At 38.6% G+C, this 18,588-nt stretch overlaps 2 protein-coding genes across 3 annotated transcripts; both read left to right on the forward strand.

Moving 5' to 3' along the window:
- The first annotated feature begins 8,024 nt into the window (after positions 1 to 8,024).
- Positions 8,025 to 12,220, forward strand: LOC115750329. Its single transcript, XM_048285749.1, has 4 exons — positions 8,025 to 8,844; positions 9,393 to 10,030; positions 10,718 to 10,908; positions 11,593 to 12,220. Exons 1-4 carry the CDS (start codon positions 8,349 to 8,351, stop codon positions 11,966 to 11,968), a joined length of 1,701 nt encoding a protein of 566 aa, XP_048141706.1. The 5' UTR covers positions 8,025 to 8,348; the 3' UTR covers positions 11,969 to 12,220.
- A 4,681-nt stretch (positions 12,221 to 16,901) lies between these two features.
- LOC115750316 (calmodulin-like protein 11) lies at positions 16,902 to 18,167 on the forward strand. Of its 2 annotated transcripts, XM_030687583.2 has the most exons (4): positions 16,902 to 17,041; positions 17,129 to 17,286; positions 17,389 to 17,472; positions 17,806 to 18,167. In XM_030687583.2, the coding sequence occupies exons 1-4, from the start codon at positions 16,960 to 16,962 to the stop codon at positions 17,941 to 17,943; spliced, it is 462 nt and encodes a 153-aa protein (XP_030543443.1). In that variant the 5' UTR covers positions 16,902 to 16,959; the 3' UTR covers positions 17,944 to 18,167. The 2 variants fall into 2 exon arrangements, with proteins under 2 accessions (XP_030543443.1, XP_030543442.2); XM_030687582.2 differs by having other exon boundaries at positions 16,902 to 17,286.
- Positions 18,168 to 18,588: the final 421 nt, after the last annotated feature.

An 18,588-nucleotide genomic window follows, 5' to 3' on the forward strand; every position in this document is an offset into this window, starting at 1 on the left:
GGCGAGGGGTCACCGGCCCTCTCTTGTGGCTTAGCAAAAAATAAGATAAAATAAAGAATACAAAAGAAAAAATAAAATATTTATAAAATATTATATTAAAAATGTTCACGTCAACGCTGGCATCCATGTCAGCGATTTTCGATCAAACTTGTTCTATTGAATTCAATTAGTACCACTACAAAAAGGTTTATGACTAAATTAGTTCAATTAAAATGTCTAGACTAAATGGGTACCAATGCAATAGGTTTACAATTTTTTTGATACTTTTCCCAAAAATTCAGTTATAAACCTTGCTATAGTGTGTGTGTGCGCGCGCGCATATATATATATATATATATATATATATATATATATATATATATATATATATATATATATGAAACTTTTGATCTGACATATTTGATTTCAAGATGAAATATCTATTGGTGAGGAGTTCTGTAATAAGTATGAAAAAGATCTTCAACTGGAATATCTAAGCAATAATCAAAATATTCTATGAAATCACAAACAAGTTCTATTAAAGTCTATATACATAATATGAAAGGAGAATGATGAAAATATGTAGGCAAATGGTTACTATAAAAAGAAACAAAATATGATGCATATGCAATTCAGGATGTCCGTGTGATTTTACGGCCTTCCCGGACTGGTCAAATGTTATGTGCAAGTGTAGGAAGGGGGAATATGTTGCATATGATGCAAACCACCAGTAAGAGGCTCGGCCTTCCGATTCTGGGGTATATTGAAAGTAAATAAATTACAAATAAGAAATGAGAGGAACAAAGCCTTGAACACCACAGGTGGTAGAATCGACCGTTTGTGGGATCTACTAGCAATATGATAAAATCTGTACTTTTATTGAAATAAACTGAAAGATTACAAAGTAGAAAGTTGCAAAATTACAAAAGATCCGTAGATCTGGTAGTTACAAGTGCAAAATTTAAAAACCTGAAATCCACAGATCAATGTGTAGATCTGGAACTTCTGGGTAGAAACAGGGATGAGAAACTTACTGGATCTGGGTCCAGGAAGTAGAAAGGTTTTCTCAAAATGTGGGTGAGTGTCTCTCAAAAGGGTGGTAGAAAGTATTTTTAGATCTCTCTGGGTAATGCTCGAGAAGGTTTTAGAGTAAGGGTGAGAATAGATCTGGAGAAATCAGAAGTTCAGAAGAAGAGAGGTTTCGAGTTCGCATATGAGAGGCTCGAAGTGTTCTACCTTCAACATTCTGAAAGTCAAATATTAAAGAGGAAGAAGGTCCCGTGGCTACAATATAGCGCTACAGTTAAAAATTAAAAGGCCGCTACAGTGTGCAGTATTTTGCTACAGTGAAGTTGCTACAGTATACAGTGTACACTGAAATACGGTATTAAAATTTATTCTAAATCTGAGTCTCTGGCTAGGTCAATACCATAACAGTCATCTTCGTTGGTATTGCCACTGTGGCGGGAACCTTCAGCAGAGGCTTGAGATTCTTCATAGTCAGCAACCACCTGTTTCATTAGCGCGTAGAAATCCTTTTCAGTGGATGCTCCGGCTAGTTTAGAAACGGCAATGGATCGGTCATGTAGAAATGTAGTGACAAAAGGACTCTGAGGAGCTGCTTTTCTGGTTTGCAATGAGTCGCGAACAGCTGAAGTTGAGCACTTGTCCCAAAAATTAAAACCATCCCACCATTTAGTTTTAAACCGTATGGATATGATTAAAATATTTGGATCAGGAGATCGTTTTTGGCATTTAAAATCCCAAGCAGAAACCCAGGATAAATGGAAAGTTGCTTAGAACATTAAAAGAGAAGGTTATTGTTTCTCAGCAGCAGTAGGGGTATCGGATGATTTAAAATGACAGTAGGATTCGAAAATACTTGAAGGAAGTGTTTCGTAAAGAGGACCAAAATGATCCCACCATCTGATGAACCAGAATGGAAGATTGATAATGTCAAAATTGTCCTCAAAATAGAAAAGCCATGTATGTGTTTTATTTGGGTTTTGGAAGAAGAAAACATTCCACCAGGCTTTTTGATAATCAAAATAAGTAAAAGTAGGACGAGTGTTTAGTACTTCGGTCAATTTTGAAGAGAGTTTGACTGGAGTCCTAGGAGAGATGTCCCATTCTGATGGGTGTAAGACCCTTAAAATTTTGGCAGTAGAATAATTGATAATTCCATGATGCCGAATGTCTTGAAAATGTTTAAATTTGATGGATTCAGTCTGTACTAAAATTCGCTCATAGTACTCAATTGTTTTCAAAAGATCATGTGGTGTATAAAATTGATTTTCCCCAAACATTTTTTGAGCAAAAACATAAGGGTCTTCGTGGTAAAACCCTTTTTCAACCATAAGTATTTTTTTAAAATGTTTTGGAAAAAATTTGGATTTTGTTTTAGAAAATTTGGAAGAGGTCGGTTGGGCCGCAAGAACCACCTCACAAGAAATGTTTTTGGGAAGAGGAGATTGAACCTCTTCAAGGATCACAATAACTTGACCTAAGGATTTCTGTAGGTCTTTCAAAAGATGTTTCGGTATCATAGAAAGGGGTATTGAAGATGGAGCCGGTGTTGGTGACTGAGAAATCTGAGGCTGTATAGTGATGCCTTTCGGAGACTGGGTTGCCTCAAGCCAGCTTCGAATGAGTGTCAAGGCTTTTTTTGGCTGGACAACTAGTTTGCCCTTGCCTTTATCTTTATTCTTTTTTGGAGGCATGGTGGTTGTGAATTCTCGTGTAAGAAAATCAGGAAGAGAATTTTTATCACCATGTATACTCAATATCAAAATAAAAAAACAGATAATATAGCTTCCCATCGTGTAAAAATTTATTTTGATGCAATATTTAAAACATTTTTTTGCAAAATGTCCTTAGCAGACTTACAATGAATTCTGAGTAAGAATTTCTGATTGAGTAAATCGCCTTGAAATTTAGAAATAGAAAGGACAATAACAAGAACTTCTTTTTTGATAGTTGAATAATTTTGCTGAGTCTCATTCCAATGTTTTGAAATAAACTGAATAATTTGTTCTTTACTGTCATTCTTTTGTTTCAAAATTCCTCTGTATCCTACTTCTGAGGCATCTATCTCGACGGTTTTGAAGGCAGATGGGTCAGCAAGATGTAGACACGGAATTTCTTTAACAAGAGTTTTAATTTTACAGACCGTCTCCGTATGCAAAATAGTCCAGGGGACTAGGTTTTTCTTCAACTTTTGATGCAAAAGTTTGCAAATAATATTCATATTAGGAATAAATTCAATCACATAATTGAGACTACTAAGAAATTGTTGCAATTGATTTTTGTCCTTTAATTCGTCTGGAAATTTTTCAGCCAATTGAATGGATCTTTCAATTGGAATGATTGTTCCTTGGTGGATATAATGTCCCAAAAATCTGATTTGGGTTTGCAATAACAAAATCTTGGTTGGTGAAAAAATCAATCCAATTTTCTTAGCAATATTGAAGAAATGATTTACATGTCTAAAATGAGAATCAATATTAGAAGAAAAAATGAGAACATCATCAATATACACAATTATAAAATCAGAATACGGATTAAAAATGTCATTCATAATTCTCTGGTACTCGGAAGGGGCGTTTTTCAAACCAAAAGGCATAACATTCCATTCGTATTGACCGAAAGGGACTGTAAAAGCACTTTTGTATATGTTTTCTTGGGCAATTTGAATTTGCCAGAATCCAGATTTTATGTCAAACTTAGAAAATATTTTTGAACTACACAATCTATTTAAAAGGTATTTTTTATTTGGAATTGGGTATCTTATCCATTTTAAAGCTTTATTCAAAGGTTTATAATTTACGACAAGTCTGGGAACTCCTCTTTCAATCTCAGCATTTTTATTTACATAAAAGGCTGAACAACTCCAAGGAGATTGACTTTTCCGTATTAAACATCTGTCACAAAGATCTTTAATTTCCTTTTTACAAAGGATCAAAAGTTAAGAATTCATCTGTGTGGGTCTGGCTTTTGTCGGAATTTCTTTTTTCAAAAAATCATATTCATAAGGTAGATTGACAATGTGTTTTTTCCTTGACAAGAAAGCACTTGGAAGTGTAGAACAAATATTTTCTTTTATTTTTTGTTCTAAAAGAGAAATTTTCTTTTGAATATCCGGATGAACAAGTTGTTGATCAATCCGTTTATATCCTAATTCCTCTTTTAAAAATAAAAGTTGAGATTCCTTATCTCTTATGAGATAGTTGATCTCTTTGATTGATTGCTCTTGAAGCAAATGGATATTTCTGGTTCGGGTTTTGGTTATAAAATAAAAAAACGATTTTATTTCCAAAAATTTCTGTTTTAATCCCTTCTTGTGTGACCATGAAGGGTTGAATCAAATTTATGAAAGGTGCGCCCAAAATGGCATTCTGTTTTAAATCTTTAACCAAAAGAAATGAAGTTTTTAAAGAAATGTTATCTTTTATTATGAAAGCTTCAAACAGTTTCTATTTGATTTTCAAACGGCCTCCTGAGGCGGATGTCAAAGCTTTGGTGGTTTTGTCAAAATATTTGGTAGGTATAAGGCCTTCTTGAATACAATTCAAGTCAGCACCTGTGGCAAAAAGGGCTGTTGTGTCCAAAATAAATTCATTATTTATGTTTAAAGAAATGTTAAAAATCCATTTTCTGGAAGTAACTTCAGAAAGTAGATGAAAAAAAGAAGAACGAGAAGCATCGTCTGTATCTTCGACATCAGTTGATACCTCATCTTTCTTTTTTCCTTTCAAAATTTGTTTTTCAAATTCTAAAAACTCCTTATGTTGATCAATTTGATTTATTTTGAGAAGATGAATTTCTTTCTTCAACGCATTAATTTCAAATTGAATGTCATTTGAGTTTGTTGGTCTCAAAACTTTTTTGTTTTTGTTTAAAATTTCATTAAGGTTATAAGCCTTATCAAAATGTGAGGAAACTTTTAAACTCGGTTTCTGAAAACTTTCAATTATTTTTTCAGAATCAGAAATTTCAGAAATTTCATCAATTTTAGTCAAAAGATTCTTTTCTTCTTTTGTCAAAAGATTGACTTCTTTTTCCTGAGAAATTTTTTCTTCCTGATCTGGTTCAGAAGAACTTTCAATATCATTGACTTGAAGACCTTCGTCTTCCTGTTCTTCTTCTTCAGAAAAATCAGAAGTTTCAATTTCTGTATCAATCATGAGTTGATTTAATTGATCTAGGGTTTCCTCATCAATATCAAGCTCATTAATTTTTTTATTTAACTTGCAAAACTTCCAGGTGTGACCTTTCTTTGCACAATTATAGCAAGTGAATTTAGAAAAATCCTTTTTTGCTATTTGTTTGGAAGAAACAGGTCTTTCTTGAGAATTTTTCTGAGAATTTTTCTGAAAATGTTTTCAAAAAGATTTTTTCTTTTTCATTTCAGTTTTTTCGGGAGGGCATTTTCCAGAACACTTTTTGGAATTTGAAAAAGAGTAAGAGGGATCATATTGGCGACAGAAATCCCCCAATCCTTTGTTGGTGAGAGATTTTTCTATTTTAAGCTGTTTTTGCAGCTTAATATTGTTGCACAATTGAGTCCCTGTTTTATAAACATAAGCAATAATTTCGCCATAAGAGAGGGAATCAAAAGGAATATTCTCACCAAATTGCTCGAGAATTTTATCACAGACTTGGTTTCCAATTAAAGTGGGAAGTCCCGCAAGGAACTTCTCTTTCCAGAATGGTTGATTGTAGTCTCTTCTAATAAGAACCCATTGGAGAAAAATATCTTTGTATTGTCAGAATTCTCCAAGAGAACGACATTTTAAATTTGAAAGGAGATCTTGGCTTTGATCTCGGACTACATAAGGATCACCAATAAAATATTGAGAAATGGAATAAATAAAAGTACTGACAGCATCTTGGACCATTTGGCCATAATCATTAAATACAGTTTGTCCATTTTCGTCGACTTTAACTGCATTAAGAATTTGGTCTCTTTGGTCTTGTGTGAGATAATTATCCCACCAACCTTTCAATCCACCAGAAAATCCAGCAATTATCATAAAGGCTATCTGCTAGTCAGTTGTATCAGGAATGGTTTTGTAAGTCGTAGCTAACATTACCATTATATTCAAAACTTGAATAAGATTTTGTTCAAAAATACCATCAATGTTCCATTCATAGACGGCGTCTATAGAATATTTATTTTGAACACTCTGGAAAGATTCTTCAGAAAGAATGTCTAGAGGAGTGACACGAGTATAATATAATTTTTGTGGTTCCTTCCATGATATCCTATTAACTTCAGAAACTTCTTCCTTTTCCAAGACCTTTGAAAATTGATAGTCCAAGTTTTGATCAGATTCCCAATCTCTCTCTCTCTCTATATATAGATCTGTAGTCAATATTTTCGAAATGCTTTTGATCATAACGTGATATTAGTTTTCGATATATTGAGAGCTATTCTCATTTTGTGTCGGTGAGATACGGATTATTTATTATGATTAGTCTAACCTTGCTAATGTATAACTTATAGGCGCCAAGGCATAAAATATGCTTCAAAACCAAAATGTATGATGGATCATAAGCGTATCTGTTTTTAGAGTGTGGTTGTTTGAGTAAAAGGATTTTTCCCAAATGAGTTTTTTGCACTTCACGGGTTCAGTTTGGTGAAAATGATTAGTAAACAGAAAATCATATTACGATCTAAGAAAATATGCATATTTATTTTGTTGAATTTTTTTATTTGTTTCCTTTTTTTTCTTTTTCCTTCCCCTTCCTTGTTCTCCCTCGCCATGGCCGATATCAATCGAGATCTGGATAAGTTGAGCAAGAAGAGAGTCGTGATCTAGATAAGTCTAGCCACTTCGATAGTTGGAGCTCGATCATGTCCCAAAAGCACAAAGAGCCGTCCGTGCAGGCCCCACCACCGTATTGTCACCCCCTGGTAAAGCAATCTAAGAGCTGCTTTATCGAGAAGAGCCTTGAGATCTGCATCAAGAGCCTTGGCTCTAAGAAGGGATCCAATAAGTTCTCCTTGTACCCTAAATTGGAGATGGGCGGTCTCCCGGACGAGGACGACAAGGAGAGTGATTCCGTACTTCAACATCCTGGCGTTGCAAGCAGGAGTTCTTCTCCAAGCACCCACCCATTGTCCCTACAGGATTGCATGCAGAGCGAGGCCCCGTTAGGGCGTGAGAGCCAAGGGAGCGGTGGAGGGAAAGACTTCGGTTGTTGCCTTTTCTTGCCCATCCCCTCGTAATTGCTATACTTTGCGACGTGGAGCTGTTGATCTTAATCTTCCTACGGTGATTGCAGGAGGTAGAACAGGAAAAGGAAAAGAGAAGGGGAAGAAACGCAAAATAAAAAAAAAAATTCAAAAAATTATTCAAATATTAGGTCGTCGGCTGCCCAAAATTCGCCGAATGCATTGAATTGACACAATTACAAAAAGGTTTAGAACTGGACGGACAAAAAAAAAAGGTTTATGATTGAATTAATACAATTTCAATAGATTTATGACTTTTTGATAATTTTCCCGATGGATAGCCTATGGCATTAAGGCATAAATATGCTTCAAATCAAATTGTGTGATGGATCATCAGTCTGTCTATTTTTAGAGTGTGTTTGTTTGAGTAAAAAAAAATTTCCCCAATGAGTTCTTCGCTCTTTCACGACGTTCGGTTTGCTAAAAATAATTAGTTGACGGAAAATCATTTTACGGTCGAATAAAATATGCATGTTTAAAATGAAAAAAAAAAAGCAGTTCTCTAATCTAGAAAGGGAACAACATTTTCTTGAGCATGTTTTTCATGAAAAACACTGTTCTTCATTATAAATAATTACGCCAACGAATTCGTTATTTTTTAATGCAGTTCCAAAATAGGTGCCCGCTGAGCTCACGTGAGCGAGATTCACGCACGAGCGCCAAAAATAAAGAAACCGGTATCGGGCCGTCCAATTCCCGTGCAATCAGATGTCATCTCCGCCGTCCATCTCCCGCCAAAGTCACGTTCCCCCCCCTCTCTCTCTCTCTCTCTTCGACACGTGTCGTCTTTTTCTTTCATCCGCTCCAACGTTCTCTCTCTCTCTCTCACTCTGTGGAAAGAGATTCGCAGAAATCCAGAGTGTTGACTCCAAGAATCCAAGCACAGTGGAATGGAATGAAGAAGAAGAAGAAGAAGAAGCTTCCTTCCATCGCACGAAATTCTCTGCCACTGGAAAAGCGAAGCGCATGCACTGCAACACGCTCCGCGAAGCAATCCAAGAGCTTTTCCCCCAAAGTTCCTTAACTCCAATACACGCCAGTGTCGCCCAATCCCCCTTAAACCGGACCTCCCACGCTCCTCCACTTCCATTTCCGTCCCTGAAACCTTCTTCTTCACCGGAGCTCTCTGCCGATGGCTTCGCAGCTCGGTTCCCGCTCTCCCGCACCCGCCGCCTACTATCGGCATCGCGCTGACGAGAGCGGGCGGCGTCCGTCGCTCGCGGGGACGCGATGGCGCGTGCCGAGTGGCGTCGCCGCAGGTCGGCGTCGAATCGGGTGGAGTGTTGGGGTTAATTCGGATGGAGGCGGGGGCTCGTACCTGGACATGTGGAGGACGGCGGTGGAGCGCGACCGGAGGTCGATCGAGTTCCAGAAGATGGCGGAGAGGCGCGACGACGGCGGCGGCGTGGTGGAGGATTTGGAGCAGAAGAGCGAGGAGTTCAGGAGGATTCTGGAGGTACCGAAGGAGGAGAGGGACAGGGCCCAGAGGATGCAGGTCATCGATCGAGCGGCCGCAGCCATTGCAGCGGCGCGCTCGATCGTTAAGGAGAACGCAAGCTCAGAGAGCGGGAGCGGAAGTGAAATTGGAAGTGGTGAGGGTGGTGGGGATTTGGAGGATGAGCAAAGAGGTAATTTGTTTGTTAGTGCGTTTGCGTTTCTGAACCTGTTCTGCAAATTAGTAATTGATGAATTACACAGAATGATAGGTTCTTATAGTAATCCTAACATTATGTGACTGGATATTTCCTCGCAAGTAGTTTCGGAGACTTGCAATCAAGGAGAAAATTTGGTGGGACTCGGGGTGAGGGTCATCTTCTGGGAATGTATGGAAAGAACAGCATATTGTTTTGCTTTGCGTTCTCTGTCATTGATTCAGTTCACAAATTTCAGTATTGGTTCTTGCTCGTTTTAATTTGAAGTGCTAATTTCGTCGCCCACAAAGTTTGTCAATGTGATCATGTGACATGGCAGAGACTGAGTTGGTCTGTTTCTATGAAATATTCAATGTTGTTTCTTGTGCAACATACGTGTCTTTTATTGCAGCAGCAGTGCCAACCAATCATCTATCAATTTATTATGTCAGTTCTCATTATCTGATATCATAGACGATGGTTATTGTCCAATTATTATTATTTTGGCATCTTTAACTAAGTTTATTGCCGCTGAACTTTACCAGAAAATGAGACGAGGATATCTGTGCCTATCTCTGAAACTTCTAGCGGTGCCACACCAGGTCCTGATTTTTGGTCCTGGACACCCCCTCCGAATAGCGAAGATAGCTCAGATGGGATAGATTTGAAGAAGCTGCAGAAATCTCCCTCGTCCATGGGTCCGATGCCTCCAGTTGTCGAGAAAGAACGATCGGTTGATTTTCTTTCAATTCCTTTTGAGAATAAACTTTTCTCCCCACTTCTTCCACCTCTTCAGTCACTGATGGAGGTTGAAAAGCTGGATTCTAACCTGAGTCAAGAGGCTTCAACCTTGAGAGAGGATCATGAACTTGACCACTTATTTACAGCACACGCTGCTGAAGCAGCCAATGCACTGGATGAAGTGGATTTACTAACATCAGAACGAGTGAATTTAGATGGATCAAGGTGGTGGAAAGAGACAGGATTGGAGAGGAGGCCCAATGGCGTGCTTTGTAGGTGGACAATGACTAGGGGTGTCAGTGCTGATCAAGTCACTGAATGGCAGGAGAAATTTTGGGAGGCTGCCAATGAGCTTGGTTACAAGGAACTTGGTTCTGAGAAATCTGGGCGTGATGCCTATGGAAATGTTTGGTGTGAGCATTGGAAGGAGTCTATGTGGCAGGTAGATAAAACTTCACAGTTCCTTTCTTTGTGATTTTTCTCTACCTATCAGTTTCACGAGATGGAGGGAGCATAAAATGAAAGGGTTTTGATGAACTATTCCGTACTAAAAAAAATCCTTTTCTTTGACATGGGACTATAAAGTTACACTTTGCACTGTCTAATTGCTGAATTCGAATAATATTGAAGCTTGGATTTAGAATGCGGCATCTATTATTCACATTTGTTCTTTTGCAGTAGTATCTCTTCTCACAATGACTTTTTGTAGGGATTTGAACTCTGATAAAGGTCTATCTGTGAGAGAAGAAACAAAAACAGATTTCAGGATTTTTCAAGAAATTCTATAGTTCTTTCTTTTGACTTTCTTTTTTATTTCTGTCGGAAGACTGTGGATTAAAAAGGTCTAGCAGTCAATGTTTCGGACACTATACACCTTAATGCAGTTATCGATTATGCAGCTGGACAATTCCTCACGCACCTGAACCAAAATGTTAATCTTTGCAACTTCAGTTCACTATGTCAACAGAACAGAGGATTTTCACATGATTTCGAGTATACATAGATGTCCTCTTCTGACAAGCTTTAGTATTTACATATAGTCTCACATTTATTTGCTAACAAGCTTGTCTGGTCTATCCTTGTGTTGAGGGAAATATCTGAAGCAAAAAGCTACTGGTTTTGTCGACAGGATTCAGGAATTGTGCATCTCGAGAAAACAGCTGACAAGTGGGGTAAAAATGGAAAAGATGAAGAGTGGCAAGAGAAATGGAGGGAACATTATGATGCCTCAGGCAAAGCGGAGAAATGGGCCGACAAGTGGTGCAGCATTGACCCGACAACACAACTTGAAGCTGGACATGCTCACGTTTGGCATGAAAGGTTAGGAAGCTCAGATTGTGGAGGTCCTCTATCCTGTGCGATTTATTCGTATAGAAACCATAGTTGCATTTTAATCACTTTAAATGTGAGGACCAGTTGAGATCATCTTCAGTCGTGCTTGATCAGGAGATTATGCCGATGCTTTTGTTGGACTTGCTGGACAATCTCTCTCCTTCTGACTCCCTGGATGTTCTGTGCATGCGTGCATGGGGTTGTTTATGTGTGACTCTCTCTCTCTCTCTCTCTCTCTCTCTCTCTCAGGTGCCAAACTATTCTCTCATCTTTAGGATCATCAAGCTTAGTAAAATACATCATTTGGTTGGTAAAGAAGTTTAACATAATTGTGTGAGTCGCAGGGTAATATACATTGTTACTCACTATCACTCTTCTCTCTGCTGTAATTGAAAGTGTAAATGGGTCAGTAAACTAGAGCCCACAACCAAAATTCTTGCCTTACCTTGATGAGACAGGGTTTTCCATTGAGCACTTGTAGGTGGGGACATTGTTTACCAAGAACAGATTATTATTATTATTATTATTATTATTATTATTATGGTTGTGTGCTGCTTTCTTTTGGAATTTAGAGCTGCATGTTTGGATCACACTTCAGAAACTGCGAGTGGCTTGACTTTCAAGCAATTTCACTATATATTTACTTGTTTTCTTATGTCGGGGCCTTACCAGGTGGGGAGAGAAGTATGATGGACACAGCGGCAGCATCAAATACACTGACAAATGGGCAGAGAGGTGTGAAGGTGATGGGTGGTCGAAATGGGGCGACAAATGGGACGAGAATTTCGATCCTAATGCCCATGGCGTGAAGCAAGGGGAGACATGGTGGGAAGGCAAGCATGGAGAGAGATGGAACCGCACCTGGGGCGAACAGCATAACGGCTCCGGGTGGATACACAAGTACGGCAAGAGCAGCAGCGGGGAGCACTGGGATACGCACGTTCAGGAAGAAACGTGGTACGAGAGATTCCCGCACTTTGGTTTTTATCACTGTTTTGATAACTCAGTCCAGCTCAGGGAAGTCCGCAAGCCATCCGAGATGTCCTAATCAATCATATATCTCCCTAAGTGCCTGGATAGACTTTTTGGCTGCTGCTGAGAAGGCTCACGCACACCCGTGCACACAGCCCACTTCCAAACAGCAAAATCTGTGTTTTTGTCACCTCAAGATCCTGCGTTTGGCCATCACCGTAACAATATACACAATAACATTGTATCTACTATAATCCTACATATCCGGATTGGATTCATATTCATATTCATTGATTTGATGCATGAATCATTCATTCTTTTCTTGTTACTCGTCCTACACATTTACTCGGTATTGCTCTCCTCTCTGCTGAAATTGGAAAAACAGAACCGGGTCACTTGAGCCACTGGAAAGGTGAAATTGTGTTAAAAAATGTGTAGGTGGTAAACTGGGTTTTGTTTTGATTGGCCTTGACACTTCTATACCTCAGAACCTCCAAGAGCCGTGGATATGTTTTCGGATTAGAATATAGATCTTTTTCTGGGAAGCCTGTTTTAGTAGGCATGTTGAAGAACCATCTGCTCTAGCTGCTCTTGGCTTTCCCATTCCCATTCTATAGCAAAGGATACTTCCATAGGAAGTAAAAGGAGAACAGGGGAGTGAAGGATGCAGGGTTGCCAAGCCCGTGATCGTGGAAGAAAGAGCTTTCGAGTGGCGGCAAACAACCGGTCAAATTTCTTCTCCGATGAAACAAGCTATTCGCTTAAAGGTGCGTTCGTTTTTGCGAAAATTGAGTGATTTAAAAATGATTGTTTATATTTCGTTAAAAAAAATTAATCAACAAAAAATATTATCATCATCGAGAACAAGAACAATCTATCATTATTTATTTTCGTAGGTTCTGACAATTAAATTCATTCATTTAAGCGATATCAGCAATTATTTTTGGACAAGTATTTTTTAAATTATTCATTTTTCGCAAAATGAACACACGTCTAAATCCATAAATAAATAAAAAAACATAGAATTTTCATTGCCCCAAAACAGAGGGAAAAAAGGGAAGTCAGAGACTCGTATGGTAAGAGGGGAAAAGCCAAGTCAATTTCTTCCTTTGGTTTTCACACGTGCTGACGCCAGACGACATCCATCATGGTTTTGACCACGACCGCAAGCTCATGTGAAGACCCCGTCCTCGTCCTGTGTTTGGTCGTGCGTACGGTTTGATTCCTAGCATCCACATATTCCACACGCTTTTCTCGAATATATTATATGTTTCATCACCGGTCACAATCCGCCCTCATAATTCATACATAGAACTATTTCCACTTTGGCTTTTGATGAATCAAACTTCTGGCCGCAATCTTCTCCCAACGCGTATCGATATGTCTATCAGTTAAGCCAACTTCATAGGATTTAGAATGAATAGCGCTCTTTTCGCCGTGCTCACCACCAGTTGAGCATGAGCCGAATCTTGGCTCACACTAGAAACCCTCGCGCTATGCTCGTTGAATTAGATCAAAATTAAAACCACCCAGTTCACCGGAGTTCACTCCACACAAACTTTATCCCGGCAAATCTTACACCTTAATTTGGAAAACGAAGTGCACTACATCCAATTAAGTCTCGGGCCTATGAACCACTCGCCTAGGACTCAATTTGGTGGAGCCCAAACGAGTCTCGCCCTGCCGGGTTGTTAAATATGTTTTCTTGACGGCCGGATTTGGGGCAATATTTTTAGACCCGATGTGAGGGCTCTGCCGGAGCTCGCCATCGGATCGTCACTGAATCTATCGGACATGAGGCATGGCATGTCTTTGGCAAATCAAAAGGGTACTCGATCCCTACAGGAGAATTAGGGGCATGGCGATGAAAGTCGTTGCCCTACATGCCCTACCGACCGCAACGAAAACAAACTGCTTAATTGCTTGGCCAATCACGACGAGACACGGATTTCGTTGCCGGACCTAAAAAGTTATTGCATGGTCCATAACAAAAATGGATTACATGTTCAATTGGGTTGTTGGAGGGGAGGAGCCACACCGACGCATGCGATGAAGTTTGGCCCCATCAAATGTTTGTATAAAATAGACATTTAAGGAATTAGTTGGAGGAAGGTAGACGCATGCAATGAAGTTTTAACACTAGGAACAGTAATTTGTGTTAGCTTACCTATCTAATATATTTAAGCCTCAAACCAAAGTATCTATGCTTAAAAATCAATATCCTTCGCACATTTCGACCTGTGCAAAGTTTTTCAATCGGCCTCTCGTCTATAAATTATGCCTTCCATTATCACCTAACCCATCAATTATGTGGATTGCATCGTGAGTTCGGCGTGATCGATAGTCCAAATGACTTTGATTTACATGATTTAAAAAAATCATCCAATATTTTTCTACTTCAGCTGGATAAATTAAGCAAATTGACAGGAGATTGGTGGTCCACGTTGACAGACTGTGACCTTTTCTAGAAGCAATTCCCCGTTCAAGAATCCAATCAGATGGATATAATCTAAGCGTTCGACTAAACAATTGCATGAATACTACTCTCGATTCATTGACTCAACTTGGGATCATATACCATCCATTTTCATCCTATTTATTGCGTCATATTTTCAGAGCAATAAATTGAGTAAATCTTACAGCTCCCCTTCAACTGAAATCGTCATTTTGGCAAAATAAAAGGAAGAACGAGAGGATCGTGCTACTTTCTCTTTTATATTAGTGGGTTTTTGATGCGATTTTTTAGTTTTTGAATTTTCTTTTTGACGTTTGAAATTTCAAATTAGACTAATGTTGAACACTTCAAAATGGTTAAAAAATATGAAGGCCAATACCACCCAAATTTTTAAATCGGTACGCCTATGACATATTTACTCAAAACTAATTCTCGTGTTGCAAAAAATCCCAAATCGATACACCCGTGACAAATCTACCCTCCGTTGGCTTACGCCCAATATCTCCTTTAAATTGCTGAGGCGAAAAAATCCATGTGGCAAGCGACTCGTTTTGACGTGGATCCGACGTGAAAATTCAAAAAGAATGGCACTGTGAACAAATCGTTGTCAGGAAGTCAAATTTGAAAATGATAAAGTTCCCATAATTTTTTTTTTTTTTTGCGTGATTTCTTTAACATTTTTTTTATAATTTCAAGGAGACATCGAAAACCTAAACTTCCCTTTTGGCTTGCCTTGAAGGCCAAACCACATGCCTTCTAGATTGACTATATATAAGTTATAATTATTCAAAGTTCAAAAAGGCCCTCTTTGACAAAGCCACGCCATCGTGAGGCATCCTTATTAGTACGCAAATAGCCCAGAACTCTAAAATCAACTAACCATCCGTACAATAATATGATCAGACGTGTTGAATGCAACTTATCGGAAAGATACTATCGAAAAAAAGGTATGAAAATTTTTGCGTGAAATTCGCATGATCTCACTTGTCAGTCATCGTAGCAACTGTTCTTGAACGTCAAAGAGTCCCACCCATTTTGCAAAATATTGAGCTTGGAACTTTGCTATTGTCTTCGGAGCCCCACCAAAGAATAGGGATGAGCATGAATCAAGAATAGAACTGGACCGAACTAGCTGTAGGAACTTGTCCGGTTCCAAGTTTTCGCGGTTACCGACCGGATTCCCTATTCGAAAAAAAGTTAAACCAATATCGTGTGATTCGGTTCCCGATTCCTAGATAAGAACTGGGAATTGAAGAACCGGACCTAAGTTAACCCTAAATTCTTTTTTTACTCTTGCTAACGCGATAACAAATGCTGCTTCTCTTGTTTGATATGGATTATCTTAATGAGGAGTTTATCATCGGTAAATAGAGTTTATGAGTTGAAACGGAATGAATATATGTGGTGACATTTTACTAATAATTATTTTAATTTAATTAATAATAATGTTGGTTTACAAACAGTATTAAGTGATTAACTATGTTTGTTGTTTCTTTTGATTTCATGTGGTTAGAATTTGGACCAATTTTTATGGATGATTGAGGACTCAAGTTCTATAATTTAGGTATGGCATGTGCTTTGAACTTTTTATTGCTTGTCTTATTTTACATGTTCACCCTAAATTCTTTTTATCGTTTGTTGCTATTGACAAATGGATATTTTTGTTGCCGCATTCACCTACACTTTGCTTAACTAAAAATGAAATAAAATTGATTTTGACTTGATAGGTTCCAACTTTCAAGTGGAACCTAGACCGACCCTAGAACCTCCCATCCCTATCTTTTTATTAGCAAGTGCACATATATACATTCAACTTCTTCACACCTTTGGCCACAAGATACTTCTACAGACATGGCCATGATCTCACTTCTTCTTCTTCTTTTTCTTTTTTCTTTTTTTTGCGGATATTTCTACAAATATGAAACAAAAAATCTATAACTTGGAATAATTCACGAAAACTAACGCATTAGTGTCGGTCTATCTGGTGTATCGTGACATGTGATTTATCGACATAAAATACATGTATTTTTTTTAATCTATTTTTGTCTTCACCGGAACAAAGGTTTTATTTACGTGATCTTGACGACACGACGTGATTTCTAACCATGCATGAGATGAGATATATGCCGGAGTCTAACATCGGTCCAAAAATTTCTTTGAATTCCCCATGTCTTCATTCCATCCAGCAATCCATAGAAAAAGGACCAGTTCGTATTGGACGGGGTCTGAAAAAATTGACACGAGTACAACTGAAATTTATTAGGATGGTTGATGTTGATTTCCTAGATGTTGATTTCCTAAGTTCCATCACATTCAAACACCACATTATTTGATGATAATTGTATTTTTTATTTTATTTTATTTTTTTAGACAAAGACCACGTAAAAAGGAGCTGTCATCATCATGGTCAGAGAGAGAACACCCAAAATCAAATCTTGTCAAGTTTGACTTCTGATTCACCAACAAATCTAACCCGAAACACCCCCGACTTCTTTGGCTTTCTACGTATATAAAGCAACCCAATGGAGGCTTGCTGCTTTACAATCCATTCTCTTCTCTTCTCTCTCTCTCTCTTTGAAGATCGACACGTATTGTGTGTTCAGACCAGAAACATGAGTATGGTGGGAGAACTGACCAAGGAACAGATCCTTGAGTTCAGAGAAGCTTTCTGTCTATTTGACGAGGGTGGTGATGGTGAGTTTTACCATTGTCGTGCACATTTTCCATGTCTTATGGTTTTGCAACTTCTTTCATTCATCAACCGCCCTTATGGATTTGCAGCTTGCATTACGTCGGAAGAATTCGCAGCGATTATCCAGTCGTTAGACCGTACCCCGTCTGAGAACGAGCTGCAGGACATGATCGGGGCCGGCACCGCCGAAGGCAATGGGGCGATCGAGTTCGTGAAGTTCTTGGAGTTGAAGGCTAATAACACCAAGGTGAGAACACACAAGGAAATGCAAAGAGCTAGCCTCTTCTTGATGCGCATTATGTTCTCTTGAGTATGACAAGTTCTCATTTCTTATGGGAATGTGCATTAGGATGCTACTGATGTCGAGGAGGAGCTCAAGGAGGCTTTCAAGGTCTTTGACAAGGATCAGAATGGTTACATATCTCCTAGTGAGGTATGCTCGATTTCGTCACCTTCTTACAAAATGTCTCGATTTCTCGGTGTACGTCGTCCAGGTGCGCATGGTCTAATCCCGGCATGGACATAGATGACCTCACATGTGCACTCGTTGCACGCTCAACCAACTCGCGAAAATCTCACGTTGCGACTCACCCGATTGGATTCAAATGATATCGTGTGTTTTTAGTTTGCCAGAGTCCTCACCATTCAAAAGAACATCACTAATCCAAGAAAAGATCTATTTGGGCAAGGAAACGACCATTCGTAACTCAGAAAAAATACAAGGTAGTTTCAGTTCCGGTTAACAATTTTGTTTCTCTTTTGGCAGTTGAGGCATGTGATGATCAACTTGGGGGAGAAGCTGACAGAGGAAGAAGTGCAGCAGATGATAAGTGAGGCAGACTTAGATGGTGATGGTCAAGTTGATTTTGAAGAATTTGTGAAGTTGATGAGCACCCTTGGATGAGTTTTTAAAATCCTTGGATCCAAAAGTACAATTTGCAAAAAAAAAAAACAAAATCATCATTACCTTCTATAAATCGCATTTGCCCTTTTGGCTCACTTTAATTGGTGTACCTATGATAGAAGTATAACTTTCTTCTTTCATTCATCTTGCTGATCTAATGTAAATTTATGGAGATTTTTCTCCCCTTTCTTCTGTTCTTCTATAACGATTGTCAGTGAATGTCATTATGTTCTTATGTCAATTTCAATCTCTTCTGGGTAAATAAATGGAAAGCAGAATGTATGTATGATGAACCTGCGTCAATCGACAAAGTAAAGTCAAAAGCTAGAGTGCATTCGAGAAATCTAGGAGCGAACGATTCCGATAAACCCGAACGTGTCATGTCGTCGCAAAGAAGATGAATATGTTAGTAAGAGCGGATCAAAAAACTGGTCCATGATAAATCTGTCAAAGTCCTGTTGCAAAAGGTTATAGAAACACCATGACACAAGGATGAACCAAAATCAGCAAGCTTAAGCTTAAGATGGGGTCGAATGAGCCACAGGAAAAACTCCCACAAAGCTCATTGGTTCGTTATTTTGAAGAAATCTGTAACTAGCAGCCCAAGAAAACATCATGTACAGACATACGTAAAGCTGCAGAAGG

Source organism: Rhodamnia argentea, chromosome 1 (genome assembly GCF_020921035.1).
Source record: "Rhodamnia argentea isolate NSW1041297 chromosome 1, ASM2092103v1, whole genome shotgun sequence".
NCBI classification, from domain to species: domain Eukaryota; kingdom Viridiplantae; phylum Streptophyta; class Magnoliopsida; order Myrtales; family Myrtaceae; genus Rhodamnia; species Rhodamnia argentea.